Genomic DNA, 17,252 nt, shown 5'->3' on the forward strand with positions numbered 1-17,252 from the left:
AATAACAATAAAAAAATTTTTAACCCAAAATTAATCCGGAATCTAAAACATAAAAAGCATATCAATAATGGTTAGTAACGATGTTACCTACGAAAACTTGCTGCAATTTTTGTAATTTTTGCCCCCCTTCTAAATTATGAAAAATACGGTATTCTGTATCCAAAATTAGAAAAAATTAATTCAACTTCATTTACATGAATCGATGGCCTTGATTTTCTGAAACACTTTTTCATTATAATAATCAGATGAATCTCTTTTTATGATATCATAAGAAAAGGCACGCTTTAGTTAGAATGACTTTTTAGTGTTACATGCTTTTGCCAGCCATATACATTATAGCATCTTAGTTATGAAACGTGGGTTTGAAATGGGGGACTTATAACACGGCTGGAACCTAGGCTATGGGAAAATCTTTCTTCCCCATTACAATAACTCTGCTACGACATCTATGATTTAACTTTTGTTCTGATCATAATATTTGTGAAAATTGGCAAATTTTCTGTTATACTTATTGATTTTATTTTTATATAGGAAGACCTACCAGCTTAAACCAAATAACGTTGATGAAAAAAAACTTTATTTCAATCAGGGCAACAAAAATTTAAGCATACTCGCCGTTTTTCTTATGTAAACCGTTTAATAATCTATGAGCAGAATTTCGAATAATTCAAATTTAAAAATAGATGGCAGTTCTGTTGACCACATTACCTACCTGGCTATAAAAACCCTAAGTTAGACCTTCAAATGAAAAAAAATACTCAAAAAATGAAAAAAAAACTCAATAAAATCTTTTCAAAAAATGAAAAAACTTCAAATGATCAACTCAAAATGACCTCCGACCCAATTACATATTTAGGCCTCATCACAACTTACAAGTCGGCTTCTCATTAACCATCTTAAACTTCGAACTCCAGCTTCTTATACCTTTATTGTCACTAGCAAATTCTGTTTTAACAGTCTCATACTAGTTAACCTTTAAAATGCACTAACCCTCCCCTATATCTTATATTGCACCATTCTGAGAAGTCCTGACAAAATCAGAACAAAGCAAAGGTAATGTTGGGGCTATATCGATCAGGTAGATAGCTTCACTTACCTGGTAACATTATTAGTGAAGACAGTGGATGCAAGAATGGTAAGAAAAGTAGAAAAGCTAAGGCCTAGGGTATTTTTCCACTGTTGAAAAAAGTTGAAAAGGAGAAGCAGAAAGATACGTCTGTGAATTAATAATAGAATATTGGAAACTAAGGTGATGGCAGTAGCCAAGTATGGTTCTGAAACGTACATGCTTCGACAGACATAGGAAGATTTGTTAAATCTTTCCGAGAGAAATAGTCTACTGTTAGTTTTAGGTATCCTTCAACTGATCGTAGGTCAAACATTAGGCTATGCAAAAAACTTGGTTCTATCCCACTTTCAAGAGCTATAATGGAAGAAAGGCTGAGATGGATGGGACAAGTTTTCCGCATGATGGGTAACAGATTTCACATCTTTTTGACCTACGATCTGGTGCCAAACAAAAAGCAAGTCATTCTCAAGTAGTGTACAGACTCTTACTGCATGAGGTAAGGATTTAAAGGAGACTGAAACTTCATGGAAGCATGTAGAGACTGAAGATTTGAATGCATTGGGATTGAACAGAAGCGTGTGCAGCTATGCACACGCTATGCTGTGTGCAGCTGTGCATAGCTGTGCAGCTATACAGCAGCTGTGCATAGCTGTGCACACTGTGCAGCTATGCTCGAACATCTTGGTGCTACAGTTAGTTGCTAGTGGAAGTAGTAGTAATAACAGCAGCTATACTGAACTTACAGATACCAACATATCTTGGTGATCAAAACAATATTCCAGAATGAAATTCGACTCGGTTACTCTCGTATTTTTCACTGAAAGGGTCATGCAGTCGACTCAAGGCAGTGCTCTTATATGTCATATGACATATGTCTCATATGTATATGTGCTCTATTCTTCCAACAAACAAGGGGATTCAAAACTATTTTTCCTTTCAAAACATGGTTCCCTTTTTAACTTGCATCACAGGGTACATATTCAGGAATTTATTTTTTGGGGGAGCTAAAGTTCAATGGATTTCAAAAATAGATATACGAATCAACAAGACAACAATAAAAAAAACCAAACATTTTAGAAAATAACAAGATAAATGCTACTGCATGTCGATATCATACCATAAAGTCACAGTAGTGAGTAGCTAAATTCACAATTTTTAAACTTGGAAGTTCCTAAACCAAACATAAAAGAATCAACAATCAAAACGAAGCTTTTAATGATCAATTTATCTGAGCTAAAGTAATCCATAGCAAGTAGCCTACCTCAAAAATATATCCTCTCATGCTCTGTGAGGTCCAAAAACCCCTTGTTCCCCCCTTATAACTGCTACAGTTTATTATTAAATGATATATTGACAATTGACATATTGACAATATTGACATAAATGTCAATAATTAAATGACAACAACAATTTTAGTTGACAGCTATAAATTATAATAACGAGCTAAATATAATTTGGAGTAACACCAATTCAATTCAGCGGGAAGAAATAGTTAATTATCCCAGCATCTTAACAACACGCCTTAGTAGTAATAGCATTTGTAGTGCTTAGTAGTAGCAGAAGTAGTAGTAAGTCACGCTCAGAACTTTCTACGTTAAATGGTCTCGTCTGAGTCTTGAACGCCAAAAAAAAAGAAAAAAAAAGGAAAACAAACTTTATACGAAAATGCAACTGGGCAGCAAAATAACATTTTACTCTTACAATGCATGATGCAAGAGCTGAAATACAGTCCATAGCATATCCCAGCAATTTTCATTTTAGCCGGCAAGTAAGAGAAGTTCCAACAAAGAATAATATACTTCAAGTCATAAAATAAATTCCACTGGAATTTTCATAAATAGCTGATTTGAGTTATGTAAGACTACTTATATGCCAAAGCATCGTTCACAAGCAGGCAAAAACGGAATTTCGTTTTTAAACAGAAGTTGTCTCGATAGCCATGAGTCTATATGTGTAATGTTGTGTGTAACATATGTGTAATGTTGCATGCATCTGAGCACCACGCAGGCAATTAAATATTTATTTACTTTTTTATTATTTATTTATTTATTATTATTTTAATTATTTATTATTTTATTATATTTCTATCATATCATACTTATTATAATTATATTACATATGATATCCTATTGTTATATTACATAGATATTTTATTATAACATATAACTTTATTTTTATCATTACTATTGTTTTTATAATTACCATTTATTATTTTATTGCTAATATAATTGATTATTATAATTATTAATTGGCTAATTGGTCTACAATTCTGTGTATACTAATGGTTATACCCGTATTATAATCGAGACTCAAAAAGTTTCCGAAGCTTCTATGACCCCCCTTTCAATACGAAGCGGCTGAGTTGAAATAAAATAATTTGTAGTTCAAAAGAATTTTGAATAAAATAATCAATAATAATTGAAGGTATTTGACTCTTCATTTGGTCCTGGCTCCTATATTCCCGCTCCTTATTTATAAGACCAATCATGATAATCTTTTGATTTTTCTACTCTATAATTTAAAATATTTTCACAATTCCCAGCTTCGTCTGAAAATTTACTAATGATTTTAGAGACAATTTTAAATTTTTGGAAAACCTTATTAATTCATTCCAAGGAAAAATAAACTACAAACAGCTAATGCCTAACCTTAATTTTAGAGGCGTTTTATTTCGGAGGGGGAGATAGGGCACTTTCCCTGGATGCAAGAACTTTATGGCTTCAAAGTTTAAAATAAACAATCTAACGGTTATAATAATTTTGCAATTCTTAAATGTTATTTTTATAAAAATAAAGTAGAAGGCACCATTGGCAGTAAGTATCAGCAAATTGAATTGGTAATTTTCATTTTTTCCCATATTTCATCATTCCTTGAAAATAAAAGATTGCACACAGAAATTTAATAAATTTTAATAAAATTTTGTATTCAAGGTTCGTTAATAAATGAAAACTTTTGTTAAAATTTGGCCTAAAGCTTCTAAGGGGCAGGGGAGGGGTACTAATCAAAATTTTGCCCCGGGCACAAGAGGCGACCCGCTACTGCTTACTTCCTTGTCACATTCTTTATAGTATTTTCAAATAGGCTACTTACAATCATCAAGAGAATCATCATCTTTTGGACTTTTTCTTCTCCTTCCAGTCAGCATTTCTCACTTTCCAACAAGCAGCAGAGCAGCGGGCAGCAAGACAGTTGTTCCACGTTGGCGAAAGGTTCTCAGGCGCACTTAGGTGTAAGATAGTAGCCTGTAATGACTTTCATTTATTTACAAGCAACTTATACAAATTAAATAAAAAGGTATTTTAACTGAAAGTAGGGAGCGACATTAAAACTTGCTATACGAGCAGAAATTATTTCGTATATTAAAGGGGTTGTGGCCTCCTCAATGCCCCGCTCTTTACACTAAATTTTTATTGTTTTAAAAAGCGGACTTGTGACAAGGATTCAAACTTTCAAACAGTTCGTGGTAACGAACTGTAGTAAGGAGAGACCTGGCTCAATAGTAAACGAAACTCTAAAAAACGGAATTTTGATGCTAAAATATACATAAAAAAAATCAGATTTTCATGTTGATTTTAAATATAAAAGTTTCATCAAATTTAGTCTTTGTCATCAAAAGTTACGAGCCTGAAAAAATTTGCCTTATTTTAGAAAATAGAGGAAAACACCCCCTAAAAGTCACAGAATCTTAACGAAAGTCATACCATCGCATTCGGCGCATCAGAGAACCCTATAGCAAAATTTTCAAGCTCCTATCTACAAAAATGTGGAATTTCATATTTTTTGCCAGAAGACAAATCACGGGTGTGTGTTTATTTGTTTGTTTGTTGTTTTTTTTTTCCTTTTCCCATGTGTCATCGTATCGACCAAGTGGTCCTAGAATGTCGCAAAAGGGCTCATTCTAACGGAAATGCAAAGTTATAGTGCCCTTTTTAAGTGACCAAAAAATTGGAGGGCACCCAGGCCCCCCCCCACGCTCATTTTTCCTCCAAAGTCAACAGATCAAAATTTTGAGATAGCCATTTTGTTCCGCATAGACAAAAACTATAATAACTATGTATTTGGGAATGACTTACTCCCCCACAGTCCCTGGGGGAGGGCCTGCAAGTTACAAACTTTGACCATACAGTAATGCAATGTAAGTAAGTTGTATGTATGTTTACATACAGTAATGGTTATTGGGAAGTGTACCGACGTTTTCAGGGGATTTTTTTGGTTTGGGTGTGGGGTTGAGGGGAGGGGGCTGAGTGGGAGGATCTTTCCTTGGAGGAATATTTCATGGAGGAAGACAAAATCAATGAAAAGGGCGCAGGATTTTCTAGCATTACTATTAAAAAAAAAATGAAAATAAAAACATGAAAAAGTTTTTTGAAAATATAAACATGAAAATATAAACATGAAAAACATGAAAAAGTAAGGAGTAGCACTTTCTGATTCAGGAAGAATTGAGAGAATTTCAAAATTTCTTCCTGAAATTCTTCTTCCTGAATTCTTCTTCTTCTTCCTTGAAGTTCTTCCTGAAATTCAGGAAGAATTTCATTCTTAAAGAATTGGGACAAAACTTAAGATTTAGTGTGAAGAACGAGGTATTAACGAGGGGACAAACCCCCTCATATATATAATCAAAAATTTAAGAATATAAAAGTTTGTTACGTAAGTTAATTCTTAAGTTACGTATATTTTTTACTAATAAAAACGTTCGTTAAAAATTAAAAGCTCTAGTTGCCTGTTTAAGTAACCGAAAAATTGGAGGGCAACTAGGCCTCCTTCCCCACCCCTTATTTCTCAAAACCGTCCGATCAAAACTAAGAGAAAGCCATTTATCAAAAAAAGAATTAATATGCAAATTTCATTTTAATAATTTATGTACGGAGAGCCAAAATCAAACATGCATCAATTCAAAAACGTTCAGAAATTAAATAAAAAAAAACTAATTTTTTTAACTGAAAGTAAGGAGCGACAATAAAACTTAAAACAAACAGAAATTACTCCGTGTATGAAATGGGTTGTCCCCTCCGCAATCCCTCGCTCTTTACGCTAAAGTTTGACTCTGCCACAATTCTACTTTTTAAAACAATTAAAACTTTAGCGTAAAGAGCGAGGGATTGCGGAGGGGACAACCCATTTCATATACGGAGTAATTTCTGTTAGTTTTAAGCTTTAGTGTCGCTCCTTACTTTCAGTTAAAAAAAAACTAGTTTTTTTTTATTTAATAGTGTAAAGAACGAGGCGTCGAGAAGGACGCCCGCTGAAGTAGATACTAACGCTTGGTGACTAAGGACCTAAGAGAGTCGAGGATAGATATGAAAACACAAACCCCAAAGTAAGTGGGATACATGAGATCTATAGGCAAAATTCATCATTTTCAGTCGCAACTAGAAGGGTACATGTTCTTCAGCAGGAGGTGGAGGCCGCCTATTTTAGTTTTGGCCAGTATCACTGTTTGTCCTCAAATAAATCAAAAATATAAAATAAATTAGTATGCGTGAATACGATCCAGTGTCCAAGACAAGCAAGAAGCCAGTGAATGGGCCCAATTTCAAGCCTTTAAAGCTCACATGATGTCAAATTACCCTTAGGGATCTCCTTGATGATTGAGTCAAGATTGACAGAAAATTATAAAATCAATAGACCACGAGTATTTGACTAGTCAAAACCTGGATAAGCAAAAAAAATCAATATAAATTGAATTAATGCAAAGCATTAAAGTACAATACTTTCACCCTAGGTCACTCCTTTAAAGTAGGCATACAACTTAAATTTTATGCAATAAGACTGAAATAAAGGAAAAAAGACAAGGAGGAGGTAAAAATTTAACGACCACCTTATTTAAACAGTACAAACAAGATACCCATACAATAACACCCAGCAATAAAATAGCAAACCTTGATGATATTACATAAAAAGACGTTTTTTTAAACTGAAAGTAAGGAGCGACATTAAAAATCAAAACTAACAGAAATTACGCCGTATATGAAAGGGGCTATTCCCTCTTCAACGCCTCGCTCTTTGCGCTAAAGTGAATCTTTGTCTCAACTCTACTTCTTAAAACAGCAAAAACTTTAGCTTAAAGAGCAGGGCATTGAAGATGGAACAGCCCCTTTCATATAAGGGGTAATTTATCTTTGTTTTAATTTTTAAAGTCGCTCCTTACCTTCAGTTAAAAAAAAAACTTGTTTTTTTTATATTTAAATTCTGAACGTTTTTTAGTTAATCCATGTGATTTCGGCTCTCCGCAGATGAATAATTAAAGCAAAATTTGCATATTTATTTATTTGGCTAAATGGCTTTCCCATAATTTTGATCGAATGATTTTGAGAATAAAGGAGGGGGGAGGAGGACCAGTTGCCCTCCAATTCCTTGGATACTTAAGAGGCAAGTAGAACTTTTAGTTTTTTACGAAAGTTTTCATTAGTAAAAGATATACGTAACTTAAGAATTAGCTTACGTAACAAACTTCTATATTCGTATGTTTTTATTACGTATATAAGAGGGTTCGCCCACTCGTCAATAACTCGCTCTTTACACTAAAGCTTAGATTCTGTCCCCTGAATCACAAAGGCCGTAGAATACATAGTTGAAATTACTAAAAATACTTTAGCGTAAAGTGCAAGGTATTAGGAGGTGAACCCCTTATCTGCGTAATATTTTCTCTTCGTTTTAAGTTTTAATGCTACTCCTTACTTCCAGTTGAAAAAAATTTCATATTTATTTTTTCATTGTTTTTTAAATAATGCTAGAAAATACTGCGCCCCCTCCATGGAAATCTTCTTCCCCCATGACAAATTTCTCCACGGAAAGTTTCCCTCACATAATCCCTTCTTCTCAACCCCTCCTTCCAACTAACAAATCCCCCTGAAAACGTCTGTACACTTCCCAATAACCATTGCTATATGCAAACAATGGTCAAAGTTTGTAACTTGCAGCCCATCCCATGGGGACTGTGGGGGAGTAAGTCGTCCCCAAAGGCATAGTTATATGGTTTTTCGACTATGCTGAATAAGACGGCAATCTCAGACTTTTGATCCGACGACTTTGGGAAAAAATGAGCGTGGGAGGGGGCCTAAATGCCCTTCAGTTTTTTTGGTCACTTATAAAGGGCACTAGAACTTTTCATTATCGTTCAAATGAGCCCTCTCGCAAAATTCTAGGACCACTGGGTCGATACGATCACCCCTGGAAGAAAACAAAAAAAAAACACGCAACCGTGATTTGTCTTCGGGCAAAAAATACAAATTCCACATTTTTGTAGATTTTTGTAGGAACTTGTGCAGTAGGGTTTTCTGATACGCTGAATCTGATGATGTGATTTTTGTTATGATTATATGATTTGGGAGGGGGTGTTTCCCCCTATTTTCTAAAATAGGGCAAATTTTCTCAGGCTCGTAACTTATGATGGGTAAGACTAAACTTGATGAGTTATATATTTAAAAGCAGCATTAAAATGCAATTCTTTTGACGTAACTAGTGGTATCAAAGTCCGATTTTTAGAGTTTTGGTTAGTGTTGAGCCGGGTCGCTCCTTGCTACAGTTCGTTACCACGAACTGTTTGAAAAATCCTTCTTAAAAAAAACAAAAAAACAACAACTCACAAAGAGTGACAATAGGGCCAAATACACTATACATCCAAAGATATTTTACACATTGTAATACAATGTATCCTCTTAGTAGCTTAAAAGATCACTATTTATAACTATAAAGTGAAAGAGAAATCACGTAACCAGTCTGAAGAAAAAAAGGAGAAACGCTTATCCCTAAGGCCATCAATGGCAATAATTTTAAATGTCACGAGAAGGGCTGTGTTAGTTAATTATAAGATGAAAAGCACAGCTAGTGACAGAAAGTGAAAGTTAGTTATTTGAATTAGTTTAAAATAAAGAAAGGCCTATCATGAAAAAGAATATCCTAAGACAAATCCTCTTAACTATGGCCTATACTATAGAATTCTAGATTTACTAATTTAACTCTACATATATTAAATTTAATACTGCAATGGGAAGATCCTTGAACAACCCAATCAATAATTGTTGATACAAGTAATGAAAAACAGAACAAATGCATACTTTATTCACCCTACTGTAATATGTATTTCCAATGTTATACTTTAGATGGTTATTCCTTATCAATTCATCCTAATATTCAAAGAAAAATGTCATTAAAATTAAAAGAAATAATTTCCAAGAAATTATCTATAAAACAGCAATTTTAGAAAAAAAGTTAAAAAAAACATAGGTCACTGTGAGACCTTAAAAAAGCTATATTGATATTTCAAATTAAAAAAAAAATATATCTGCCCAAACCCTTAATAGAATAAAACATATTTTCAAGAATAGAACCAACTATTAAAACATGTTGGCAAGAAAAAAAAAAAAAAAAAAAAAAAAAAAAAAAAAAAATTTAAAGCAAAAAATTTCAATAATAATTATGTTAATATTTGACATCTGAGATTTACACCTTTTGATATAATTGATATCTTATATGGGTTTAAACTTATAATGTACTAGACCAACAAAATGAGAGCTTTATGAAGACAGGAATATGGAGGTAATTTTGTAATGATACTTAACTCTCAAAAGAGGCCAAATTTGTTTTTTCTCTTGCCTGGCATGCCTGCTATAGTACATTTTTCGGTTATTATCAGATATATGATAGACATTATAAAATTTCGACACAAGAACTTGGTCAAGTAACTTCTTTATGCTGTCAATTTAGATGGCAAATATCAGATGGGATAATAACCGGTTAATTTGCTTTGACTAGTAACAAAAAATACTATCTCACCATGGATATTCAAGTTAAGATTTGGCATTTGCCAAAGACCGAAGAACAGGCAATTATATTTCTCCAAAATAAGGGGTTGTTCCTCAAAAGCATAGCATATATTAAATACAGCAATGGTTAGTTTACGCATTTAATATATGCTATGCTTTTCTCCACCCCCCTAAAGTGCAAATATATAGCCCAAATTTGTTTCTAAACTAGGTCAATGTTGATATTACCTGAACAATTGTTTAGGGTCATGAAACTATTGTTAATAGATGCATTTTGACTTTTTGGAAAATCTTTTTTCTCTTGCAAAACTACCGAAAACTTACCGTTATGGAGTTATTCCGACCCAAATATTCTTGTATTTATACATATAGAATTGCAATCATTTCCGTTTTTGTTGATCGGATATTTGAAATCGCGAATCTGTAATAGTTTTGAAACATATTTGGGCTATATATTTGCACATTAGAGGGGTGGGGGTAAAGCATAGCATATATTAAATACGTAAACTAACCATTGCTGCATTTAATATATGCTATGGTTTATCCCCCCCCCCAATAATATGCAAATATATAATAACTCCATAACGGTGAATTTGCTGTAGTTTTGCAAAGTCAAAATGTATCTATTAACAATAGTTTCATGACCCTAAACAATTGTTCAGGTAATATCAATTTCCGTTTTTGTTGATAGGATATTTGAAATCGCGAATCTGTAATAGTTTTGAAACATATTTGGGCTATATATTTGCACATTAGAGGGGTGGGGGTAAAGCATAGCATATATTAAAGACGTAAACTAACCATTGCTGCATTTAATATATGCTATGGTTTATCCCCCCCCAATAATATGCAAATATATAATAACTCCATAACGGTGAATTTGCTGTAGTTTTGCAAAGTCAAAATGTATCTATTAACAATAGTTTCATGACCCTAAACAATTGTTCAGGTAATATCAACATTGACCCTAAGCTATTATATATTCATCATATTTTGTTTCATTTCATTAGCATTAATCAAAATTCACTTCTCAAGTGTCTATTACATAACCGATAAGTACCCAATTTTCTTTTACCCGTCAGATTATGAAAACTTAAACTTGGTTTAAACTTAAACTTAAGTCAAGTCAAGGTTAATATTTATATAATTTCAAACTAAATACTGGCTGAAACTTGGAACAAATATTGTATTAAAGAATAAACCAGAAAGCAGGTAGGAACTAATAAGCAACTCAACAAACAGAAATTATCAATTATCACTTAAAACCATAACGCCATATTTAAATCTAATGATTGAAATCAAATATAGTTCTGGCTAGCAAGGAAATTGTTGTTTTTTTTTTACCTCCCAATGCCTGCAAAAATAAAAGTACCCACATATACATATATATTTTCCTAGTATATTAAGTTTCATGTTGTGCAGGCTTAATATTGATAAATTACCAAGAAAGCTCTTGCGAGCACTGAAACAGGCTACCAGAGACTGCTCTATCCCTAGTAATAAGAAAAAAACAAGTTTTTTAACTTTAAGTAAGCAGCGAGATTAAAACTTAAAACGAACAAAAATTACTCCGTATATGAAAGGGGCTGTTCCCTCCTCAACGCCCCACTCTTGAAGCTAAAGTTTGACTCTTTCTCTCAACTCTACTTTTTAAAACAGTAAAAAAAAAATTTACTTTAGCGTAAAATTTTAGTACTTTAGCGTAAACAGCGAGGTATTAGGAGGTGAACCCCTTATATACGTAATATTTTCTGTTCGTTTTAATTTTTAATGCTGCTCCTTACTTTCAGTTGAAAAAAAAACTGTTTCATATTTATTTTTTCATTGTTCTTTAAAAAAATGCTAAAAAATCCTGCGCCCCCTTCATGGAAAATTTCTTCCCCTATGACAAATCCACCATGGAAAATTATCCCCGCATAACCCCCTCCCCTCAACACCTCCCCCAATCAAAAAATCCTCCTTAAAGCGTCTGTATACTTCCCAATAACCATTACTATGTGTAAACACCGGTCAAAGTTTGTAACTTGCAGCCCCTCCCACGGGGACTGTGGGGGAGTAAGGGGTTCCAAAAACATACATTTTGGCTTATCGACTATTTTAAAAAAAAATGGCTATCTCAGCATTTTGATTCGGTGACTTTGGGAAAACATGAGCGTGGGAGGGGGCCTAAATGCCCTCCAATTTTTTGGTCACTTTAAAAGAGCACTAGAACTTCTAATTTCCGTTAGAATGGACCCTCACACGAAATTCTTGGACCACTGGATCTATACGATCACCCCTGAAAAAACAAAAAAAAAAAAAACAACAACAAATAAACACGCTCCGTGATCTGTCTTGTGGCAAAAAATGCAAAATTCCACATTTTTGTAGATAGGAGTTTGAAACTCCTATTGTAGGGTTCTCTATTACGCTGAATCTGATGGTGTGATTTTCGTGAAGATTCTATGACTTTTAAGGGGTGTTTTCCCCTATTTTCTAAAATAAGGCAAATTTTCTCAGGCTCATAACTTTTGGTGGGTAAGTTTAAATTTAATGAAACTTATATATTTAAATTCAGCATTAAATGCTAAAAATAATTATTAATATTATACTTGCCAATTTCACATAAGCCTACGAAATTAATAACTAGAAGTTCAAAGATAACCAATACATAAAATGACAAACAAAATATATTAATTGCAACAACAACAATGTTTCTTTTTCACAAACAAAAAAAGATGACAAAGCGTTAGCAAAACTAGAATTAATATTAATATGTAATATTAATATGTAATATTAAATATTACATATAATTAATATTAATATGTAATTATTAATATGTATAACAGTGTATAGGTCACAATTATCATTGACATTCTTACTAAAGCTACCTTACTGTATTACTAAAACTTACTTACTTACTAATACTGCCTTATTAACTACTAGCCTAATTGTATAATTAAATAAAAAAACTAGTTTTTTTAACTGAAAGTAAGGAGCGACATTAAAACTTAAAACGAACAGAAATTACTCCGTGTATGAAAGGGACTGTTCCCTTGTCAACGCCCCGCTCTTTACGCTAAAGTTTTTTTAACTGTTTAATAAAGTAGAATTGAGAGAAAGAATCAAACTTTAGTGTAAAGAGCGGGGCGTTGAAAAGGGAACAGTTCTTTTCATACACGGAGTAATTTCTGTTTATTTAAAGTTTTAATGTCGCTCCTTACTTTCGGTTAAAAAACTATTTTTTTTAATTTAATTTCTGAACATTTTTTAATTAATGCATGTTTGATTTTGGCTCTCCGCACATAAACTATTCAAATGATATTTGCATATTAATTCTTTTTTTTGCTAAATGGCTTTCTCTTAGTTTTGATCATATGATTTTGAGAAATAAGGGATGGGGAAGAAGGCTTAGTTGCCCTCCAATTTTCCGATTACTTAAAAAGACAACTAGAACTTTTAATTTTTAACGAACGTTTTTATTAGTAAAAATAAACGTAACTTAAGAATTAACTTACATAACAAACTTCTATATTCTTATATTTTTATTATGTATATTAGGGGGTTTGTCCCCTCCTTAATACCTCGCTCTTTATACTAAAGCTAAAGTTTTGTCCCAATTCTTTAAGAATGACACCTGAATCAGAAAGGCCGTAGAATAAATAGTTGTAATTACTAAAAGCACTTTAGCATAAAAAGTGAGGTATTTAGGAGGAGAAGAACCTCTCATATGCGTAATAATCTCTGTTTGTTTAAAGTTTTAATGCTATTCCTTACTTTCAATTGAAATAACTTTTTCATGTTTATTTTTATAGTAATGGTAGAAAATCCTGTCCCCTTTTCATTGAATTTCTCTTCCCCCATGGCATATTCCTACAAGGAAAGATCCTCCACATAGCCCTCTCCCCTCAATCCCCCAAAACAAAACAAAAAACCTCCTGAAAACGTCAGTACACTTCCCAATAACCACTACTGTATGTAAACACTGGTCAAAGTTTGTAACGTGCAGCACCTCCCCCGAGGACTGTGGGGGAGTAAGTCATCCCCAAAGACATAGTTATTATGATTTTCGACTATGCTGAACAAAATGGATATCTCAAAACTTTGATCCGTTGACTTTGGCGAAAAAATGAGCGTGGGAGGAGGCCTAGGTGCCTTCCAATGTTTTTAGTCACTTAAAAAGGGCACTAGAACTTTTCATTTCTGTTAGAATGAGCCCTTTTGTGACATTCTAGGACCACTTGGTCGATACGATGATCCCTGGGAAAACAATAAGCACGTACCTGTGATCTGTGTTTTGGCACAAAATGCGAAAATTTAGATAGGAGCTTGAAATTTTTGCAAAAGGGTTCTCTGATACGCTGAATGCTATGGTGTGATTTTCGGTAAGATTCGTAGACTTTTAGGGGCTGTTTCCCCTTATTTTCCGAAATAAGACAAATTTTCTCAGGCTCGTAACTTTTGATGACAGAGACTAAATTTGATGAAACTTATAAATTTAAAATTAGCATGAAAATCTGATTCGTTTGATGTATCTTTTAGTATCAAAATTCCGTTTTTTTAGAGTTTCGTTTACTATTGAGCCGGGTCATGCCAATGGAATTGCCGGGTATTGCCAATGGAATAGCAATTTTTGTATCCGGTCCAACGGCTGAAGAATGTTTCTTGAAATTTGAAATGATTAAGAGTCGGGGCTGATGGACGGTTTATCATTTTTGTGCAGTTTATATCCCTCCAGAGTCGAGCTCGTACAGGGAGGTGGATGCATGGTGTATACTACCTTAAATTACCTTAAATCGCAGCTTGGAGCGATATAAGGATTAGGGTGAAAGAAGAGGGTGAAAAAAGTAAAATTTCTATTCAGTTCCCTTCTGATTCGTTTTGCCTTAGGGAGACTTTAATGGTTATGTTGGGGTTACTCCAGTAGTTTTGACGTCACCTCATACCTGTACTGCAACATATAGGCCAGCACCCCCCCCCCTCCTTCATAAAATTCATACCCCCTTGGAAATTCTTAAATTCAGGACTAAATTTCTCATTCAAACCCCATTGGATTTCAAATTTTTTTTTCTCGACAATACATCCTAATTATGGATAAGATTTGATTGGCTTAGGAAAAAAGAAAGCGGAGCTCTGGCGGTGACTATTGGAGATTGAGAAAAAAAAGGCGGAGCTCTAGACTATTGCTGTTACTATAGCGCGTCATAAAAATAAAATAAATTTTTTTTTCGTTAATTTTAAAAGTACCAAATACATTTAACAAAATAAAAACCTCTTACCTTGTTCAAAATCTACATAGATTCATAGAAAGATCAAAACTTTGAGCACACTCCACAGTAACTAGAATTGGTAAGCATTTTGTTCACGAAATATACTTATATACCACGCTTAGATAAACAAAATATGGTGTTTCCAACTTAATGACCGAACAAGGAATGGAAAAGAAAAGGACTTTCAGAATGACGACAAATCCCAAACAAGATGAACCCTTAAGATTAAGGTCAACATCTTGTTGCCTTGTCCTATTAAGAAATTGCATATTACTGCTTACAATGTAGTACATTGTCCTTAATTTAAATAGCACTCAGTCCAAAAACAATAAAAGGAGATCTTGTTATGTTCCCCCTAATGTAGTCTAATAAAACTTTCAATAATAAGGATCTGAAGAGTCAAGAGAAACGTATTAATGAGCATAATGACAAGTCATAACCTTGGGTATAATAAACCTTTGTAATGTTTATTCAATCAAGTTGAAAATAACACACTTACCTATTTCCTGACTAACCTAAAGGTTTTATATAAGGAAAAACTTAATAGGAAAAACATTTAAAGAACCACATAAAAATGCGCCATATTGCGCTGTGCTATGTCCCGTAAAAGGGAAAACTTAACTAAGACTAAAATGTGCCGCTAAGCGCTGCACTACGTGCCGCATAGAACTAAAATTAGGTGTGCTGCATAAAAAAAATAAGATTCTTAATAAGTTTGTGTTTACCAAACTACACTACGTGCTGAAAAACTGTATATATATTAATAAAGTAATTCAATTTCCTTTTAACCTAAACAAATTAATACTATAGCAAAAGTCTTATTGAAGAAAGCATGACTTGTGATTAGAAGTTAAACCGACGTAAAACTTGTATATGCTTATAATTTAGCTAATTTATATGCTATTTCAAAAAATACATTTTTTTCACTTAAAAATAAATAGCCTAAAGAACTTAATTCTCCTTAAGATTATAGGTCAAAATTGTTTATAGGAAATCAATTAATTGTTAATTAATATATAAACCATCCCCTTGGGGTTATATTAATCCCTTAACCAACTCAGTTGGTTAAAAATTAAAAGAATTTTTAATTAAACATAAATGCTATTATTTTAAACTGTAGGCTATATTAAACAACATGCTTAATACATATGTGCGTATGTGTATAAATTTAAATATAATAATTTTCCTTCTCCTAAAATATTTCACAAAACAGGGTAGTTTAAATAGCTCTTTGTCTGAAATTAATTCGTACATGAAAGAGGCTGCTTCCTCATCAACGCCCCGCTCTTTACGCTAAAGTTTGACTCTTTCTCTCAATTCCTTTTTTTAAAACAGTAAAAAACTTTAGCGTAAAGAGCGGGGCGTTGATGAGGAAGCAGCCTCTTTCATATACGAAGTAATTTCTGGTCGTTTTAAGTTTTAATGTCGCTCCTTACTTTCAGTTAAAAAAACTTGTTTTTTTATTTAATTTCTGGACGTTTTTGAATCAATGCATGTTTTGATTTTGGCTCTCCGCAGAGGAATAATTAAAACAAAATTTGCATTTTTTTTTTTTTTGGCTAAATGGCTTTCCCATAATTTTGATCGAATGATTTTGAGAAAAAAAGAGCGGGGGAGGAAGCCTAGTTGCCCTCCATTTTTTTGGTTAATTAAAAAGGCAACTAGAATTTTTAATTTTTTACGAATATTTTTATTAGTAAAAGATTTACGTAACTTATAAATTAGCTTACGTAAAGAACTTTTGTATCCTCATATTTTTATTACATATATGAGGGGGTTCGCCCCCTTGTCAGATCCTCGCTCTTTACACTAAAGCTTAAATTTTGTCCCAATTCATTAAGAATGACCCCAGAATCACAAAAGCCGTAGAAAAAATAGTTGAAATTACTAAAAATACTTTAGCGTAAAGAGCGAGGTATTAGGAGGAGGTGAGCCCCTCAAATGGGTAACAATTTCTGTTTAAGTTTTAATGCTGCTCCTTACTTCCAGCTGAAAGAACTTTTTCATATTTATTTTTTCATTGTTTTTTTAAATAATGCTAGTAAATACTGCGCTCCCTTCATGGAGATTTTCTTCCCCCATGACAAACTATTGATGGAAAGTTCCCCCAGCATATGCCCCTCTTCTCAACCCCTCCCCCAACCAAAAAAATCCTCCTAAAAACGC

General features: G+C 33.1%; 1 protein-coding gene across 4 annotated transcripts in view; it reads right to left on the minus strand.

Moving 5' to 3' along the window:
* The window catches only part of LOC136040845 (doublesex- and mab-3-related transcription factor 1-like), a 69,447-nt gene that overhangs the window by 25,432 nt on the left and 26,763 nt on the right, over positions 1-17,252 (minus strand). For 2 of the 4 annotated variants that reach the window (XM_065725209.1, XM_065725205.1), the window contains exon 2: positions 4,160-4,311. In XM_065725209.1, the coding sequence (XP_065581281.1) occupies positions 4,160-4,214 (55 nt within the window). In that variant the 5' untranslated portion in view covers positions 4,215-4,311. Of the gene's footprint in view, positions 1-4,159; positions 4,312-8,658; positions 8,755-15,095; positions 15,115-17,252 lie in introns of those variants that run through there. The other 2 variants (XM_065725208.1, XM_065725206.1) reach the window with 2 other exon arrangements.

This window comes from Artemia franciscana, chromosome 21, assembly GCF_032884065.1.
Source record: "Artemia franciscana chromosome 21, ASM3288406v1, whole genome shotgun sequence".
In the NCBI taxonomy this organism is placed as follows: domain Eukaryota; kingdom Metazoa; phylum Arthropoda; class Branchiopoda; order Anostraca; family Artemiidae; genus Artemia; species Artemia franciscana.